The sequence below is a fragment of the Lepisma saccharinum genome, chromosome 29 (genome assembly GCF_977018435.1).
Source record: "Lepisma saccharinum chromosome 29, izLepSacc3.1, whole genome shotgun sequence".
NCBI classification, from domain to species: Eukaryota; Metazoa; Arthropoda; class Insecta; order Zygentoma; family Lepismatidae; genus Lepisma; species Lepisma saccharinum.
The window spans coordinates 49,438,384-49,459,263 of record NC_139257.1 but is presented as its reverse complement, the minus strand read 5'-3'; the positions used below and the strand labels follow the sequence as shown (position 1 = coordinate 49,459,263).

At 37.3% G+C, this 20,880-nt stretch overlaps 1 protein-coding gene across 1 annotated transcript in view; it reads right to left on the bottom strand.

Annotated features, from left to right (window-relative positions):
- Positions 1-1,260: 1,260 nt before the first annotated feature.
- Positions 1,261-20,880, bottom strand: part of Sugb (Sugar baby transporter) — a 57,778-nt gene continuing 38,158 nt past the window's right edge. Inside the window, exon 9 of the mRNA XM_083114607.1 lies at positions 1,261-15,165. Coding sequence (XP_082970733.1) covers positions 15,086-15,165 — 80 coding nt within the window. The 3' untranslated portion in view covers positions 1,261-15,085. The remainder of the gene's footprint in view (positions 15,166-20,880) is intronic.

The following is a 20,880-nucleotide window of genomic DNA, read 5'->3' as shown; positions in this document are numbered from 1 at the left end:
GCCGATGGTGACATGCAGCTAATCACGGAACTTCAGGCATTTTAAAATTTAAAACCCACAACGAGACTCTCGCCCTCGTCCTGAACAACGATCCTCTGTTCTCGAGGGAGCAAGAAGCTGCCCAGGCTCAGATTCAAAACAACAGTTCTGCACATAACATACTACAGCAGACAACACAACTTCTGCTAGCACGCCAGCCTAATTAGAGCGAGATACTTTTCGTCCTCCAAATCAACCCGCAAACAAGGTATTATTGTGTTTCCGTGATACGCGATTATGGCTCTTCAGTGCAAACTTTAAGTCACATGGCGGTGGAGCTATAGTAGACTGACCAATAACGAAGAAGGAATTCCACCCCGGTAACAGCGTAACAGGAGAATCAAGGGTGAAACCAAGATACATCAAGACGAGTTCCGATACATCACTCCAACCCTCCAGGAGGGAAAAACTTTGCTCGCACAGTTTTCGGTACATCGCTTGAACCCGTAAGAAGTTTCAACACAAGACTCCAGGAGAGACTTTCATCTTCACTTCAGTCAAACTTTATTGTTTATTAAGAAGTGCATCAGTATTAGTGTTTATGTGTACAGAACGTCGCAAGCGTGACTCGTGACTGTCTCTTGTCTTCACCCAGTGCATGATGGGACTGTCGACTCACTGTGACAGTCAGCTGTTATGGTAACGTATGTAGTGTGATGAGATGATATAAGTAGATGATGTAAGTATTTGGACAGCTCATTAAATAATTTCTTTCTATATGTCTCAGTGTCCTAATTTCTTGTAACTCGTAACAATAATTATCATTACTGAACTTGGCTTGTGAATGAAGACCAGCGAATAAGGACTTGAATGGCCTTCTCCGCTGGCCGTTAACAAAACATAAAACACATGTATCTGATACTGTACACATGTCTGTTGTATGTAAGCAAAGGCAAACATCCATGCCAAACAAAGATTCAAACCTATACTTGCCATTTCTTGTTTATAAAGCATGACGTGTGGAAGACCCTAACTTTGATGAAGTATGTCAATTTATAGGAAGGGTCAACAAAGCAGTGTGACCCCTCCCTTCTTGTGCAACTTGCATGGTTCTATCTGTAACTCAGTTACGTTGTCTATTAACTACTAACAAAATTAACTCACTACAGCCCATTGTCCTATTTGGATGACAACTTAACAACGTCCCTGATTTCTTAAACTTTATTTCACAACATATTATTCACTTGAAAGTATGGTAGAAGAAAAAAAACCAGTTTTCCCTCAATATAGCAATTTTTATATTAACAAAATACCTCTGAACAACAGACTTCATTGTACATGTACATACATAATTCAACAAACATTTATTATAAATGCTCTCATGTGTATGTACAGTTGTACAAATCATTATCATCACTTACAATTTAACAAAAACTGACTCACATTATGATCTACTTTTTCTAACAAGTACACATTGCCTATAGCACACACACTATCATTAACCACACAATAAATCGTTTTTCATATCTTACATTTAATTGGGAGTTATCATTTACTACTGAAATCACAATTACCTTAAATAATGCATTTAAAAAACATTATGAAGTACTGAAATCTTACCTTGGACATTATTTGCGGTCATTAAAGTAATACATCCCTCTCCTCAGTGACACCTAATATTGAATATACAATGTAATAAAATTGCAAATTATTGCTTAGATATAAAGTAAAAATAGCAAATCACATTTAATATTTTGATAGGAACTGACAATTATTGAAATTTTATCATCAATAAAAAATACCATTTTGTAAAATACATAATATTGTATCATTGCATTTGACAACAAGCAGATTTACGGTGTACTTAAACCTCATATTTTCTTAGGTTTGTATATACACAACAATTAGAATATTTACACTGATTTCTAATGTATACAATGGCCATAAGAGCTTATCTAACTTTTCAAATGTTATTTAAATAATAAAAATTAACCTGATGCAGCTTCATGACAGAATTAATTGCTGAATAAATTTTGTTAAATATATATAAAAATCATTCTTAAAAGCAAGCCTTTAATATAAGAAACATAGAAGTTCATTGTTCTTGATAAATTCATTACACCACCAACTCATTTCCTCAACTTATTAATGTGCAATAACCATTCCTATAAAAAATATGATAATGTAAAAATATACATGGTCCCTTATTCAATTTCAAAAATCTGCCTTTCAGCATAAATATGTCTAATCATCCATAAAGCAGTGGACAAAGTCCTAGAATGGAACTGTATTGTAATATAATTTAGCCTTGTTTCCATATTAAAAAAACACCAAGTTGCTGACCATGGCGTGGTGCTATGCACAGGGGAGCACCTTACTTTTTTTTTTACTTTAGAGTCTCAAACTTGACTATAGTTTCATGATGATGAATATATGACAAATCATGTAATACAAATTATATTACGTCGTTCGTAAAATTAGTTCCACTGATGAATACCGTGGTGCTGCAAGCGGGGCAGTGTGAATGCGCATGCGCCTTGTGTAGCCACAACCTTGATGAAGCGCAGACGTCAGTCTGAGGCAAGTTGGTCATGAGAGTAGTGCGTAGTGCGTTTTTGTTATGTTTCGAACAATCCAAACTCCCGCCACGTGTGAGGTGCGGTCCGTGATCCGTTTTCTGGGTGCACGTAATGTTCCAGCTGCGGAGATTCACTGTCAGATTTGTGAGGTGTATGGAGAAGGAATAATGAGTGCTTCAATGGTAAGAAGATAGGTGAGACAGTTTCGTGGTGGACGGATTAGTGTTCATGATGAAGAACGAAATGGTCGACCGTCTGTTGTGAATCCCAATTTGGTTCGTTTAATGGAAGAACAAAACACTTTGTCTGAGCTGTCATTAGAGTTTCCACAAATCTCCAGAACTGTGCTGTATGAAATTGTAACAGTGAATTTGAAATTTCGCAGATTGTGTAACCGTTGGATCCCTATCCAGCTCTCCGAAAATGCCAAAAAGAAAAGAATAGGAAGTGCATTAGAGTTTTTGAAATGGTATAATGAGGAGGGGGAAGAGTTGTTGGATCGGATTGTGACTGGAGACGAGACATGGGTTTTGCATGAAACCCTAGAACAGAAACGAAGCACCATGGAGTGGAGGCACTCTGCGTCACCGTGGAAAACGCAACCAAAACCAAACCTTACGAACAAAAAAATCATGTGCACTGTGTTTTGGGATAGGCATGGAGTATTGCCTGTGGAATTTATGGAGCGTGGACAGCACATCAATGCCGAAACTTATAGTGTGACACTTCAAAACCTGCGTCGTGCAATCCAAAACAAACGATGTGGCATATTCAGTCGGGGTGTCATTCTCCTCCACGACAATGCTCGTCCGCATGTGGCACATACAACTCCTGACGACCTTCCATTGTTAAAAACTACCACACCCCTGACAGTCCTGATCTTGCCCCATCTGATTTTCATTTATTCCTCCACCTTAATGCATTCCTTGCTGGAAAACATTATAGCACTGACTAAGAACTGCAACGTGCAGTTTCCCAATGGTTCTCCATTCAGGCGGAAACGTTCTATGATAGGGATATAACGAACTTGGTATCTCGCTGTGATGCGTGATTGAATTCTTATGGCAATTATATGTGAATGTTGTACCATGTATATATTCTCATCCCTATAAAGGTCATGATATTACTATTTATATTTTTCATTTTATTGCATGATGGAACTTACTTTCCGAACGACGTAATATAACAGAAAGAAGAACATATTAGCTATTAAGAAATATTACGAATATGTAATTTATTGTTTCTGAATAGTGTAATTGATGAATTAGGGTATAAGTACAAAAAAAATACATAACGTGTGTATTATCGTATTTCAATTAATTTGCACGGGACTGTAAGTGTGTGTGAATTTGACCACTAATAAATGTATGAACGTTGAGAAAATATTTCAAATAAAGTAGGCCAATCAGGAATGAGGTCTACAGTCCCATGCGAATTAATTGAAATACGATAATAACTACACACGTTATGTATTTCTTTGTACTTATACCCTAATTCATAAATTACACTATTCAGAAACAATAAATTGTATTCATAATATTTCTTAATAGCTAATATGTTCTTCTTTCTGTTATATAATTTGTATTACATGATTTGTCATAGATTCATCATGAAACCATAGCCAAATTTGAGACTCTATCATGCATAAAAATATCTCGTTCCGATTAATTTGCACGGGACTGTACATAACGAAATCAACAGTGCCTTAAGAAAAGTACCACAATAGAAATTTCAGTATAAATGCTGACTCAACTCTGGACTAGTACCAACGTGCCATTGCTATACCAACTGAGCTACCGAGCTAGGTGAAACCAAGGCTGGCTCAGAGCTCAATTGGTAGAACAATGGCACAGGATTCCAAGGACCGAGGTTAGAGTCCTGTTGGTTTAAGGGCACAAGGGACAGTTTTCACGTCCAGCCAGTCGCGAGAATCTGAAACTGCTACTCCCCCACCGACCTTTCCCGGTGACAAGCCGAGGAAAGAGAGGTCTGTACGCTGGGTGGTTGTAGAAGCTGGAGAAAACTTAGCATTACGCTTGTTTTCTTGGGAATATGGCGTAGAAAATCACATCAGCGGAAACAGAACAGGTTGAAGATCATTCTTGTGTTAGAAAAAGTCGAAACTTACATTTGATTAGCCGTAACTTCAAGTTGATGTTCTTTGTACATAAGGAATACATGGGAATAAATAAATAATTAGTAATAATATCTTTTACAGATCGTATCTAGCTTAATAATCAACTTAAAAAACTGCTTCCACTTGCAACACGGAGAAAAATTCATACTCTCTTGTCCTGTGTTTTCCTTTCTTTTTAGTACCAATGTCCATTCCGACGATATTGAAATAAATACAAAGCTGGTGCAAAACTGTCACTCTTCACCTTAAGAACAATTTGATAAATGAATATGAAAATACTGTAAGGATTTCAAAGATACTATAAAAAGTTGAGAGCAGAGAAGCAGGTCTGTTACAAGTAAAACATCAACTGTTACAGCATGACAGCTTTAAGCTGTGGAAGTTAAGAAAGTGCAGTGCCAGTAGGGCAGAAGACAATATGAAGAAACTTGTGCAAGAGTACTGTTCTTCTGCTGGCTACTGTCAGTAAACTTTGTCACTATCAAAACACTGCATGGAGCATCAAAAAAGAAACAAAAAAATTTGATTTACCAAGTTTATGAGGCCAGTTTATGGTTTTGTCACATGCCTTAATAAAGACAATTTTTTGTTTAAGCCACAATTTGAACACTTCAAATTATTGTTTTTGTAAGAAGAAAGATTCATTTTTAGGCACTACTGTCTAGGAGCACAGAGTCATGAAGTGTTTCCAAATATACTAGGCAACTGTCATCAAATATTCAAGCATACATTACATTTTTTTAATACTAATTTACAATTGCTACAAGCAATGTTTTTTGATGTAATGTTTTTGGAGACCACACACTCCCTTCATCAGGCATTTATTTGTAATTTGATCAATGTTATACTTATAGCAATAGGAGAGATTTATCAGAAAAGAAAAAAGAGAATTTTGCCAATAATGTCATTTCATTGTTGGAATCTAATAACTGCTTTAACTGTGAAACAAGGAACTGCAAAAGTCCAAAGGTATCAGTTGACAATCATGTTAAACTTTCATTATTTAATTGATTGTGCTTAAGTGTGAAGTAAGATAAAACAGTTGCAGCTTTTTCAGAGTGACATAAATACAGTAATCAGTGTGTGTATTCAAATATCTCTATGTAGACAGGTATGTTCCAGAATTAACATTCTAGTTCCGTCTACAATTTTTCACTAAAATGGTATTAGCAATTGAAGTAAAAAGTTTGTATATCTTTCTGAAGCAAATGGAAGTTGATGAAATGTCATCTTTTTTCTGACATCTCGGACACGATGCCCATTAAATATACACAATATTACACTTCGTCTAGAACCAAAACAAAGGTAATTTTAAAGTGCATTTTTTTAAATTTTTTTGCCAATTTTCAGGTTTTAGGTCATTTCCCCCAATTTTTGCAATATTCGGTATATTGTTTCGTCATATTTTGCTGTCTAATGTGTTTGTGTTTGTCTTGTGTAGTAGTTCCTCCATTCATATTGGGGGTTAGGCGTAGAGCTGACAACTCTGCACTGTAAAAAGACATGTCAAGAATCAGCAATATAAGGCCATGGATGTTCCCAAGGTAAAATATTCCGGAGGTAAAATAGTCCCCCGTTCGGATCTCCGGGTGGGGACTACTTTGGGAGGTCCCTGGACTAAGGATAAGATCTACGTTAGGAATAAGGATATTAAATTAGGCACCTGGAATGTTCCGAGCCTTTACCGACCTAGGGCATTTCAGTGTACAGGATTCTTGTTGGGAAACCTGATGGTAATAGACGTGTAGGAAGGCCAAGACAAAGATGGAGGGACAACGTTGAGATGGACCTAAAGGAAATCGGTAGGGATGGAAAAGAGTATATAGAACTTGCTCAAGATAGGGAAAGATGGAAGGCCTGTGTTGCTGCAGCCATGAACCTTCGGGTTTAAGAAGGCTAGGGAGGCATATTTTGTCACTTCTTTCATTTTGGAAATATTCTTGATTTTCACCAAATCTCGCAGGATTTATTTTTCTTTGCAGTGGCACAGAAACACACCACACTACATCACCAGGCAAAGATGCGGGAAATTAATGCACTTTACACCAATTCATTCAGTGCATACGACTTTTGCATTAGATTGTTTTAAAATTATTCGGTTGTTTCCATTGGAAATCCTCGTTGCACATTTTAATTGGATGTGCATGTTGTACCATTTGGGGCCTTTTTTTTAAATCAAGATTGCATTTTGTTTAATTTCCTTTTCATTTCAATTTTTAACCTGAAACTCACAAATTTAATGGTCATTTTTTGCATTTTTTACGTCATTTTCCCCAGTTTTTAGGACATTCTATAGGTCATATACCTATATTTTTTAGGTCATCAACTTCCGCTCCTTAGTTATATACATTTATACTCGTTATTAAAATTAGTCCATGTCATAAATTTACACACCCTCGTGGCTCTTCAGTCCTAGAAGGGCCTTGGCCTATCTCCCGACTGCCAGTCTCCCTCCCACAATCCTGCCTAGAGATGTGGAGTTCTTCAACTGATAATAGGGTGACGTGGGGTCAGTACGTCAAACCCTCAGCTGTTATAGATTTCCGAGATCGGGTTATGCTACTTGCTCGTAGCTCCTCAATTTCCTCACGATGGTTGGTTGCCACCTGCCCTATACACAGGCCGAGAACCTAGGCAGACCCGAACCCATGCCGTCCCGCAGTCGGAGCCCAAAGTATAGTTTCTTAGACCACACGGCCACAGAGGACAACTAAATTTACACACACACACACACACACACACACACACACATATACATAAATATGATTCTTTCTTTAAATAAAACCACCTCATAAATAATAAATATGGAAACATACATAGTGTGTGTGTGTGTGCACACAATATATACATCAAAGAACAATGATACCTTGCCTTACAATATACATTTTATCCTTCATTCTAAATATATCTAAAACAAATGTCAACAAACTAATAATTAATATGTACAGTAATAATACATACTCTTCCAAAACACAAGGTAAATTATTTTTTTTAATAAAAATAAGTGATTTCTTACAAAAATTTTCAAATTCCATAATCATCGAAATAACACACACCATTATTCACCATTTCAAATTCTTTGGCAATTCTCAAATTTTGTCACCAACTACTAAATGACCCAATACAGGGGATGGACGAAAATATGGAAACACCTGCAAAAAGACTGAATGCCGTAGCTAATGAGGTGTAGGACAGTACGTTGCCTACAGCACAAAACAAATGAATGTCACACCCTGTCCGATTTCAAGTGGAAAAATTGCATTGATTTAACCCATTCTGATGTCATGGTGTTTCCATATTTTTGCCCATCCCCTGTATATTGTATTATATTGTCGTAACAATATGTTACTTCTCATAATGATGAGGATGAATGATGAATTGAGCAAGAGAGCGATCACACAGGCAACACACTGGTTTCAAAGAATATTACATTAGCCACTTGCAAACAATGCTGTTCCATGTTATGAAAACCACAAATGATTGAAGGGGCAGTAGGACAAATTGTGTATTATGTTTTGCTATTCTCGAACAATTTACGTTTCTTTCTTCATGTTTTTTCACACATTCAGTGTGCATTGAAAATATGTATGGTCGAAGTCAACGTTTGTTTTGAGAACACTTCATGTTCAGATATACTAATCAGGACTGGACCTACAGTTTAAAAGGCTCTTATTTCTAGGCATGCAACGTCATTTGACCTGAATTTACTTGATTTTTCGTCTGGGGTTAGGCGAATGTCAAAATCACTTGTTTACGAGACCCCAGTGGACACCAACGTGGAATTAGTTGCTAGGATTGTCACCACTGTAGACAATTTATAACATGCCATGAATACTTTAGAACCTCGTACATTATTGTCATGTTTGCATTCTCATTGGTCGCCATCATTCTGAACAACTGTTGTGAGGTACCTAACTGTACATTGTTAACACCTGTTTTCCAATGCTATGCCCTAGTTTCCAGATGTCAAGCATGTAACTCATACACATAAATTGATGTCAATAAACATAAGGCAGCAGTGTCACTACCTGTCCATACATATCATTTGTCATCCCTATGGACGATGGTACACACTACAGCTCAACATGTTTCAGCCCATATCTTATGCTGGCTTCTCCGATCCTAGGTTTCCTATCTCAAATTTGTTCAGTGTTTGCACGTTTTTACTGAATCACCCTGTATAAGCATAAGTCTATAAAATATGTAAGGAAAGAGCTGACCCTGATACTACAAAGGAAATTGCATGGTAAATAACTAGAGAGAAAATAATTGTCTTTAAAGGAACGTGTGATTCGGGGATGGAAGAATTTGAAATGGACAAAATGGGCAAAACCTTTCCTTGCCCCCAAACTATGAGTTCATATTATTGCTAGTTTTCCTGATATGACTTCTTTTACATATTGTTGCTTCTCTATATTCTTGTTTTGCTTCAATTGTTTCTATAGAATTTTTAAATCCCCCTCTCATCCATTTTATACAAATATGAATTATGCATCAGGTGCACTTGTCCCATTCACAAACAGGAATGATGAAATTAAAAATGCAACAGTAATAAATATTTTTATAGAAACGAACAGTGGAATCCCAATTTTACATTTTCCTACATGAAGCCATCCAAACACAATTCAATTGTCATTGAAACAGAGCATTCATGACCGAATAAAATCGACAATTGGAAATTGTTGAACATTATTATTGGAAACCTTGAAAGGTCTGAAACTGCACCCATACATGATCAAAGAAAAATTTGACTACAATTTCACATTTTACCAAAAGGTGGTAGTGTGTATGGCAAGAAAAAGAAATTGTCATAACAAAAATGATAATTTTATTGTTTGGGTACCCTATTCTACACCCTCAAATTTTCAATTTTTTTTCTTTCATTATGAAGATTATGCGATCCTAATTGTGAATAAAACAAAATTGGAGCGCGGAAAGAAGTATTTACGACTGTACAGCCGTTTCAAGTTGAGATTTTGTCGTTTGAAATTGTTGAGTCCAAATTTCCCACCGATTCCGGGCTCCACCCCTGCGGTAATTGACTTACCACCCCCTACCGGTACCGCTGCCCCGCCTTTATCTACACAGTTCCCTTTAAAGGCATGTTAGAAATTCGCTGGAGTCACCTGCACCCAACACTATTTCTCACTGTTTTCCACATTGACACATGAAGATAACAAAAATGAAGGCTAAAATTAAACCTAAAAAGGTAACTTATCTCTTTTTACCAAGGCCAGGTATTGAATTGTGGGTCGAAGTTAAATTTGTAAGTCCAAAAATGAAGTAACTTCTACGTTGAAAGTCCTTGTTGTCCTTTTCCACAGAATACCACCCTCCACTCCCTTCCCATCATAAAAATAAGAAGTCTCAAATTATCCCATCCCACAAGTCATTTAGAGAAAACAACCCTCCCCTTTACGGCCTGCAGTTGCCAAAAAGAAATAATTACAGTCAACTCTCGATTCTACGACCCCGGGTATAACGACCCTTTTCCCGGGAACCGTGAAAAATTTAGAAAAAGAAAAGTTTGAAAAAAAAAAAGTTGAAAAATTGAAGGAAATCGGCCGAAAAATGCGTTGTTTTTTTCCCCACTCATTTCCTTCACGAGCGCTCTACCGCTCACAATTGGGTTTGAACTAAAAATCACCACCACACCATGCTTGAGTGATATCCAATAGCACTTGACCTCTGCCCTCCCCTCCCTCAAGTGCACCAATGTTACCCCGCACCCGACGGCCGCTACCCAACGCGCCAGGCTTGTTTTGCCACGCTTTCTCTTGGATACGCGAGAAGAGAAGATCGAATGTGCTTGGATGTTATTTTAAATCGACCTTTTGTTTCCTTGTCCTAAGCGCTGCTGAAAACTCGCGGGGGAGGGTGGGAGCAGCCCGAAATGACTGCTGGACTTGCAGTCTTTGCCAATATGTATGGCAGGTCAAGCTCTTTCATCGATAAATACACCACCTTGAGAGATAAGATCGCAGGAATGTTCGAAAATACAGATGTGTGGCACCTGTAAGTCTGGCCCATCTGTCCAGTTCAGCAGGTTCCCGTGAGTGAGCAACTCTCGGCCTTGTAGCTGACAACTTCCGGTAACCGCTTTCATTCAAAATGTGTTCTTTGTTCCCTGCAACACTTCATAAAAAAGCGAAACTGTTAGAGATAATCAAAACCACATAGGTGAACTAAAGATCGTCAACCCGCTTAATGCGTTGTCATCCAGGTTTCCACAAAAGTTAATTTCGATCTTACGTGCATCATAACTCCCGTTTCCCACTTCATATGTTTTCCTAATTGTGTCGATGTCATAATATCTGCTAAAAAAGTGTTCCGTTGGCTTACTGACTTCTCCCTCCTTTCCTGTCAGGAAACGTAGGGGGGGGGGGGGGGTGCGATGCAGATTGTTTCAGCCATGATTTTCTTGCTGATGCGGGCTGATTACAGGCGAGGGTGGAAAAGGACCCATCCCTCTTCCTTTCCTTTGACGTCTAAAATGGGGCAACCAGTTCTGGATATATTCTTGAAAACGAACAAAAACCACAGAACAAGTAAAACAAAAAGGGACCGCCCCCCTTTCCCCAGCTCATTCTCCGCCACTGGTGTGCACGGCAATGTTGATAATTGCAGAATTCAGTTGTTTTTTTTAAATTTATTTATTATATATTTTTTTTAATGCTGTTGTCTGCATAGGAAATATTGCCCGTATTATTGTCTGTTGCGTGGTAAAACGGTAAAACGTAAAGCAAGGGTAATTTCTTTCTTCTTTACACTGCTGTTAAAAGTTCCGTCTTCGACAGTTGCGTTATCTTTAAAATGCTGGGACTTTTCTCTTCCGCCACCTGTTGCTCGAACTTCCAGCCCGTCTCTTTGTTTTTACGATGCAGCTGGCGCCAGTGTTTTGTCTAGCTTCTGCTAATCTCTTGCTTGAAGATAACAGCGATGACTCATCCAGCGCGAAGAAACACGCAAAGCTGTTTTGATTTGACGATAACGAAATTCGATCTCCAGAAAGCAAAACAAGAGTTAAAATAACTTCATGTTCTGCGCCTTCTGATAAGCACAACTGTAAATTTAATTTACCTTTCTTCAGAACCATTCATGTGGAGGAAAAAAAAAAGTGTGTTCAATGTAGGAATGGTCGCCGAGACTGATTAAAAAGACATTATTCAAGGGGAAAACGTTTGGAGGGGTGGGTGTTTAACATCGAGAATACTCCTAAATCCAACATTAAATCGTCGATTAACGTGAGAGTAAATAACGATCTACCATTTTGATAAGTGAAAATGCGCAGTTTCATAAAGCACGTTTTCAGTTCATTTTATGCTGATGGGCTAATCGGGACTAAATATACAGTTTAAAGTGAAATTCAATTCCAAACCCGAATGATTATCAACTGCCACGTTGTTTAATGACCTGTCCTACAATACGCTTTGGGTGAAAATAGATCGCAAGTTGCGCGTTTCCTTTTTCACGCTGGATTACAATGCAAGTCAAGGAAGGAGTTTGGACTGCTCCCTTGAATGGGGAAGGAGGGAAGAATGAAGTTTGTTGAAGCAAAGAAAAGTGACTTTTTTTTACGATGTATTTTACACAGCCGAACCAGAATAAAATTACAGCCCTGCCTTTATTTTTTCTGTCTGGTGCCTAGAGAGGTTGTGTTGTTTCTCCAGAGAGATATAATCTTACCAGTTAATCTTGTAACAGACGATGCTCCAGTAAACCCATATGAAATCCAACATTCATTCTGCCCGATTATCTCCCGACTTTTGCTGGCACCAGTCTGACTGGTGTCAAGATTCTTCGAGTTTCGCTTGCAATAAGCGAGAGATTGTTTTCCTTTCCATAGGTCTCAGTGCAAACGGGTTTCTCATGAACTAGAATTGTAAGAATTTCCTGGAAAAGCAACGACTGTGCACAATTGAAACAAAGTAACATTATTTTAAATTCTCTTTTGTGAAAACTTTTTCATGTTCTATTTTCCTTCTCACAACACGCATCCTGTGCATAACAGGTTGTATAACTACCAGGATAAATGGTGTTACCATCTCCTAGGCATCTTTGTGTCCGTTTGAGCTCCCTTTAAGCTGAAAATTGGTGCAAATTCCAATAACGACCCCTTCGAAATAACGAGCCTTTTCCCGGGAACTGTGAAAGGTCGTTGAATCGAGAGTTGACTGTATTTCCAATGTCCGAAATGTCCAATCCGCCAATATATCACACAAATAATATATCGCAATCGCAAATGTTCCTATTGCACAAGTCAATCATAAGAAGAAAAAGAAAAAAATCAGACGTGCGCCTGTGACATGAATCCATGATCCGAAATCTTCAGACTTGCGCCTGTGACATGAATCCATCATTCGCCATCACAGAAGTTCTGAAAAACCTTTTTGAAATTACGCAAGGAATTTTAATTTCATAAAAAAACGTAACTTCCGCACTATTTGCAAACACCGTTTGTTATGAGGAACTAAATATTTTCACGAAAATATTTGAAATGTGCCTGAAATCGAGGGGTACCGGAGCCAATTTTATTCCCAAAGGAAGATGTATATCAGAAAGTCAAAAGAAGTGTGCTCTATTTTGTTTGTATTATAAATTTACTTATATTCATGAATTGTTCAAATTAATTCATTATGTTTATCTGAACTTCAATTTCAAATCAATACAAGAATATTATATTTTACGGTTGGTTGTTGAATATAATTTACTATGGGATCACTCCCTGTTGCGGTATAATTGTAATTAAATAAATACAGACAAGATTGTTACACCTTTCGTGCAAGACACAACCACATATTTACACTTTGTGTCATTTTCTCTTCAACTATTCTGTACCTCTATGTTTTTCGATAATCAATTTCAATGCCATATGCTCTGATTCGTCAACAGTCTATCACGATAGGCATTCTGGATACTAACCATGAATTCAAGAAGCAACATGCTGTGCGCTCTGACATAACTTGCTTTAATGGAATTCAATGTATTCATAGTTCATATGATTGTGTACAGACAGCTTTATACACACCTTGGTTCCTTGCAAAATGTGAAATCAAGGCTCCACTGGAAGATTCAAAGCTAAAGAAATAGCAATAACCTTAAAACACGAAAAAAGGAATGACATGTGCACTTTAACAAAACAGTCATAAATGTCTAATCAAGGAGTCTCCGAGGCACATATGATTATGGGATGATACACAACCAATTATTAATTACTGAAGATTTAGTACGTCACACATATACAAGAATTTCACTGAACTTGGTTTGAAATTAAGAACTGTACACTTCTTAGCATTACCAACAATGAACACACAATATTATGTAACACAATATACATAACCTGTCATTTAACACTACTATTATTTTTTTTTTCTAAAAAAAAACAGGCACACACAAACACACATACACTTCATAGCAAAGTCTCGACATTTTTGTACAGTCAAAAGTAAATGGCCATTGTTGTAGACTTACTGAAAAACATTCAAATTAGCAGGACTTTTTAAGAAGTGTTTAAATCATTCCACAACAACAGCAATTTCTCCCAACTATAGCATGTTAATGAACAAGGTGAAGTGGCATTGAGCAAGAAAAACTTTAAAAAAAAGTATGATATAGCTGAACACTACAGCTAAATGAAAAACAAAATAACAATACTGTATTGGGTTGAATGAATAAAACTGACGCTCATAAGCCGAGCACTTGCTCAGTTTTCATATGAATAAAATTTAAACATTTGGACGGTGCTCCGGAAGAACATGTCTAATCATGTTCATGCTCACTCACAGAGTTGTCAACCTAGCAACTGTCTCACTAGATATATATCAATTATTAAAATGATCTGGTGCATGTACGTGTGTAACCATCGTATTTGCCAGTAGCAACCTTCCCATCTTGCGCATCCTTCTGATCTACTGCGTAAAACTTAGAGCACCTACCAAATTTACTGCAAACATGCTCTTTTTAGTTTCATATCAAAATGTGAGCAGGTTTCAGTCTTTCTGTTGAATGAATTACTTGTGTTACGAAAACTTGAGATCATGCTGTTTTATTCATATAACCCATTACAAGATCTACAGACTTGAAATAATGATTCAACGTGAAGATGAGCTGACATTTGACATGATCGACAAGAAATACACATTTCTGTCAACTATATGACAGTTTTTAATACATTTTAAACTGCAATTCAACACATACACATACAATAATTGGGTAAGAGCAAATTCCATTATCAATTTAGTAAAAATTAGGTTTGCAAATTTCGTATTAAAAATTAATGTTCTTTATAGATACAACATAAAATAACATATAAAAATATACTGACTATATTTAAATATGTATATTCTAACTAACAACAAACCAGCATAGCTGCAACAATACAATGTCTTCATTATGGACTCAGCTCCTGTTGATCGTCAAGCATGTGTATGGCTTCGTTTGGAGCAGCGTAACGGGCAGTATTTTTAAATTCTAGAAAACAGAACAATGATTATTAGAAGATAAACATTTTTGTGGATAACTAAAGTTAAATTCAGTCTTTGTTTAGCGATGTTGCAGCTACATGCCACAATGACCAGCAAGCATGAACATTAATGATGAAAAGTATACATGTATGGTCAGGAGAAATTTAGCACTATGAAATTATTGAAACAGATGCTGAACTGATAAAATTTCTCCTATTTGAAGACGTTTGACAAGCAGAACTAGAGCTCAGCCAATACCAGCGATATTTTCTGTAGTCTTGAGTACTTTAAAAAAGATCCGTAAAAATGTTGCATGGGACTCTCGTGGTATCTACGCATACAGCACACAAATATCCAGAAGACATCTTACGGATATCTTCTGGATATATTCGTGTCAAAGTTCTGGATATCCACATATCCATCCAGGGGACATCCACAGGTTATCCAGGAAGGATATGATTTAGACATCCTCTGGATATTTTTTCATATGTTCTGAACATTCTGTGAAACATTTTTGGATACGTTTTGGAGATTCTGTGGATCATATTTGGACATTTCATGGATCACTACTGTATATTTTTCAGACATCAGTGTAATTTGGTTCACATGAACAGGACTTATCTGGACTAGACTTGGATCTAACCTGAACATTATCCTGATATTGTTCACACATATTTTGTACCCAAGAATAACCTTCCTGAACTAGATTTGAGCATATCAAAAATCTTGTGCACACATATGGCTATAACAATACTCCTATCTCTCGCACACACACACACAAAAGCACAGACACACAAACGTATACATACATCTACACATTCAAAAGAGATTTTCCATTCACACACATATCCATGATAAGAGGAATATGCATCGAATTTGAGCTCATTCCTCATCGTCCCGAGTCCAAACTGGTGTGAGCCAGAAACAAAGGTAGCAAAGGACCTTTCACCTTGCCTTGCATGCATGAGTGACTCGCTGGATGAGACAATGGACACTTCCCTTAGGAGGAAGTTTGTGAGTTATTTGAGGCTGTATCACAGAGCTTGTGTACTAACATATAGTGAATGGCTGCACACTATGAATGAACCTCTCCACACAGATATCAAAACATGTATGTCCCATGAATATCCAGCACTGGAGTTCTCACTGATATCGAGGAACATCCTCTGAATATTCAGGGTGTGGTATCCTCTGGATATCCAGGATGGAATGTCCTCTGGATATCCTATAGATATCCCTTGGAGCTTTGTGCTGCTATGAGTAATGGAAATTATGTAAAAATTCATAATTTTATTTGTTTTTGCAACATTGAGGGGAGAAAGTATTTTGCGACTAATGAAGGGCTCGCGTGTAAAACATGGTAAGTGGCATTTTGGTCATTACTGGGTATTAAGCAGAAAGGCTATTAGAAGCTACACTGCAGATAAATTATTTTCGTGTTGTGTTTACCAATTTCAAAGTGTTCAATGGATCCAGTGCAAATTGCATGACATGACAATTACAGGTGAGAACTGAAAAATGTCTCTCTTTACTTTTTAACTCAATAATGACTAAACGTCACTTACCAAATTTTAACCCCCAAGCCATTGTGTAAAATTATGACTATTTTAAGCACAACTTTGGTGGATTGACATGGTATTATTCCAATGGAAAATTTATATATTGAAATTTGTAAATACTCTGAACTATTTAGTAAAAAAGTATCAGCGTTGGTGGTAATCAGTAAGAGGGTTAGCACTGGTATTAGCTCAGCCCAAAACAAAACACATCGTACAACATTCCACAATTTATTTTCCTGTGAAAATAAAACCAGAATGTACTTTAAGGCGATGTACCCAAACTGTCGGTTTTAAGAAGAACCTTATAAGCCACACATAAGTATCTCTAATAATTAGCAGCTGTGGTTATGCGAACATTTAAGGAATTACAATTAGTTACTTCTCAGTTTCAACACCAAGAACAAACATCTTTCTCAGGGGGTTCTATTCATGAAGACATATACAGGTGACAAACACAAAACATCTGATGAAGCCATTCAATCATGTTGCTAAAACATCAAAGAACTAACGAAAGATACCACACACTAATTTTATTTTCATGTTCAATAACTGTGGACAATAGGCGAGAATCTTCTTCCCCATAGAACTTCCAGATGCTTTAATTCCAGTTTCCCACAAGGCTTGTTTGCAGAAGCTCACATAGTTTGCACAGAGCTGAGGCGATATATATATATGAAAATACTACAGACCTTCACAACTGAACTATCTACTTCCCATCAAGAAAAGGTTACCGAAGTCCAAGAAACAAATTGTAAAGTCTTGACACCTGAGAGACCACCAATGTACCTAAATGGACAGGCATTAGTTAGCACCTAAACATAACAAACAAATCCCAAATATTTACATATCTATGTTTATGCGGTATTATCCGCATCTCCTTCTTTGTCTGCGTAATACAGGGTGTTCAGCCTAAAAGTATGCTGTCAACTAAGAGAGCTTTCAGACCAAAGTGACAAGCAATAAGGGCAACTCCAGTCTATAAAAAAGCATTCACTGCTGTACTATGACAATACCGTAGTGTACCTCACACTCCTGAGCTAGCCTGGCCTTCGTAGAAGGCAGGATATACAAAGAATATGTTTACGACAGCAGTATACATTTCCAGTATCATGAGCTGTAAAAAGGAAGAGACGGAGGAAAGGATATCAGAGGTAAGAGATAGAGCGAGTCGGTGCTTGGCTTTTGGAGTGAGAGGATAAGGGGGAAGTTCAAGAGAGAGGAGGAGACTGGCTGTGTGAGTGAACATAGGAGGATTATCGATCAACCATTCAAGTACGAGACAGGTAATTCCTTTCTCTAATTATGTCCCTGCCGGTTCAGTCTTAAAGATTATAAAACCCCAATTTGTGCATCACCATTCATTTAAGAGTTGTATAGATTAACACTTATCTAGGTACATCTCCTGATGAAGATTAAGGCTAAATCTAAGCGAGTAGCTATAAGCTAACGCCACCCAGATGCGATCCCAGCACCAGCCAACAGAGGTGGTGTTATATGTACAGAAACACACACAACTCATTAAACCCAAGTCAACCAGTGAGAATTACAGATAATCAAGCCTTCTCCCACCCAGCATACTCCACAGACCTTGCACTCTTAGGCATGCTATAGATGGAAGCATTTCCTTTAACATTTTTGCTAGCATTAATGCTATGCAAATGCTTCGAAAAATGTTATAACCAGGGCCCGGATTTTGATTACCTAAAAATCTTTGAAAAATGACCCCAAAATTCGTACAAAACTCAATCTGCTTATTGAAAATAGTATATATATTCCAAGACAAACAATCTAACAATTGCTTCTTCACCTTGGTGTGTTGTATGGACAGTGAATAAGAAACTGGACAATGTTGCATGCCGCGATCTTCAGGCTTTGTTGCGCTGGTAGTTAAACACATAGAACTGCAAGATAACATTCAGACAAAACAGAAATTGTTGAACTTCTTATGTTTCAGCATGCAATGACACAAAATTTTTAAAACATGACCTAACAATGATGATAAATTTTAAAAAATGACCCAAAAAAAATTCATTTCTTGAACCTGAGGAGGGTGTTCAGGATTTCTGTACTAGTTAGCAATGTCTACGTTGCACCAGTTAAAAGATGAAATGTCATCAAAATCCAGGGCCTGGTTATGAGAGATAATATGTTACACGGAAGCATTTCATGTAGCATTTCGGTTAGCTTTTGCGATTACAATGTATAAGATATACAGCACGAAAGGCACGTCGAGTTACACCATATATGGTGTGTGCACAGTGTATACAATTGAAACAACTAAAATATTCTTCCATACGTGTACTTTATACATTATAAAGTATGTACTTAAGCAGCGCCACTGCTTTGTACCTATAATCTTTTTATAGCAAATGTTATTCCTCTCAGTTGAATAGTTATCGGATTTTAAAAATGTGCAGTGATACGTTGTTTACATCTCACTTGGCCACCATTACACCTGCACTCATGACCTAGAGCTTGCTTCTGATTGGTTATGCTATGAAAAATGTTACAGAAATACGACCGATCCTATCCTTGAGAAATGCCATGGCATCTGAAATGCCATAAATTTTTCACTTTACATGGTAGCATTATGGTCATGGCACAAATGTTAAGAAAAATGTTTTCATCTGAAGCAGGCCTTAGACTATTAGGTTTCCAGTCAATGGCACACTCCTTCCATGGTAGGTACATACTTCGAAAATCTCAAATACCCATGTATTGTAATGTGCACTTTTTTCCAAAATGTTTGCACCCAAAAACTGTGCTGCATGATTTTTTCATGTTTACGAAACCCTATTATGTTATATATCGTTGTAAAGCTTGAATTCTGTAATTTCTGAATATGGCAACAGTATTCAATTGAAGATAGCGACACTAATGTGCAATGCAGTTGAAATAAGCTCATCACAAAATGAAGGAACGTTCTGATTTTTGTGGTACTTTGGATGAAAGAGAAGACAAGGAGAAAAAAAATAACACTGGCCAAATAATATGACATATATGGAGTGTGTAATTGCCTTCATGAAATAAATCTTCTTCTGCTATCTGCTAGTTCGAGGGTCCTGAATGGGCCTCTTATAAATGTTTCATCAGTCATAGAAAAAGTATATATTTTGAAGGGTATTTTTTAGAAAAGAGAAAATGAGCAAAACCACGTATCAAGTTTTAAAGGCCATTTTCCATAATTTTCACTTTGCTATGTAATGTTCTGCGATACAAGAAAAGCAGGCAGAATTCGAGCATGCAACTGCCATCACATGGGATGTGTATCAGCGGTATTTGTTGGGCAAGAAATAACAGAAAATAACTTCCTGAGCACTGCAAATCCATAACATAATTTTGATCTCCCTTTCTATTACTGAATAAATATAATGGTTAAAGAGTGAAAGGTTTGGGATGCTAAACACAGTGGAGGGAGAGGGAGGAGGTGGCATGGGTTGGTGACTTATTGTTTACTCAAGAGGATATTCTCCTCTTGGTTCACATAGCAACAGGTGACTCATTGAATAGGTATGATGACACTAGCTCTTGTTTGGCATAGCAACAGCTTTACGACCTACAACTAAGAAAGCCATTTCATGAACCTGGATTATACTGCAAAGTATACACAAGATAAAATTGTTTGTCACTTTTCCCCATCAAAAACCAGGGTGCATATTATACACGCGTAAATACAGTACAGTAGACTTGCGATTATCCGAGCTAATTGGGACCGAGATTACCTTGGATACGGAAAAACTCGGATAATACGGAGATAATGTGCTAATAGGTCGTATATATATATATATATATATATATATATTCTGTGTGTGTGTCTCAAAATGAACAGATAGGACAGGACCATCGCCTGAGACTGGGGACTGCATACAGACAAGATTACAGAATTGACGTTGTCAAGTCACCAAGGAAGGACATATCGAACATTTGTAAGGTGGGTTAAAAACTTTCGTATTTACTCTCTTCACTGAGATGATCTCATCCCTGTGGGTGAGTTGGCCTCTGAACAACCGACTTACAAAATCCCACAGGGAATTATGAAACACCCTGTATTGTGGTGACCATTCCACCACAGCTTTTAACACCACTCAATGAATAGGATCTAAAAATGAGCAAATGCAAACACTAATAATTCTAAACATGCTTACAAAAGCATTAGGAGGTAC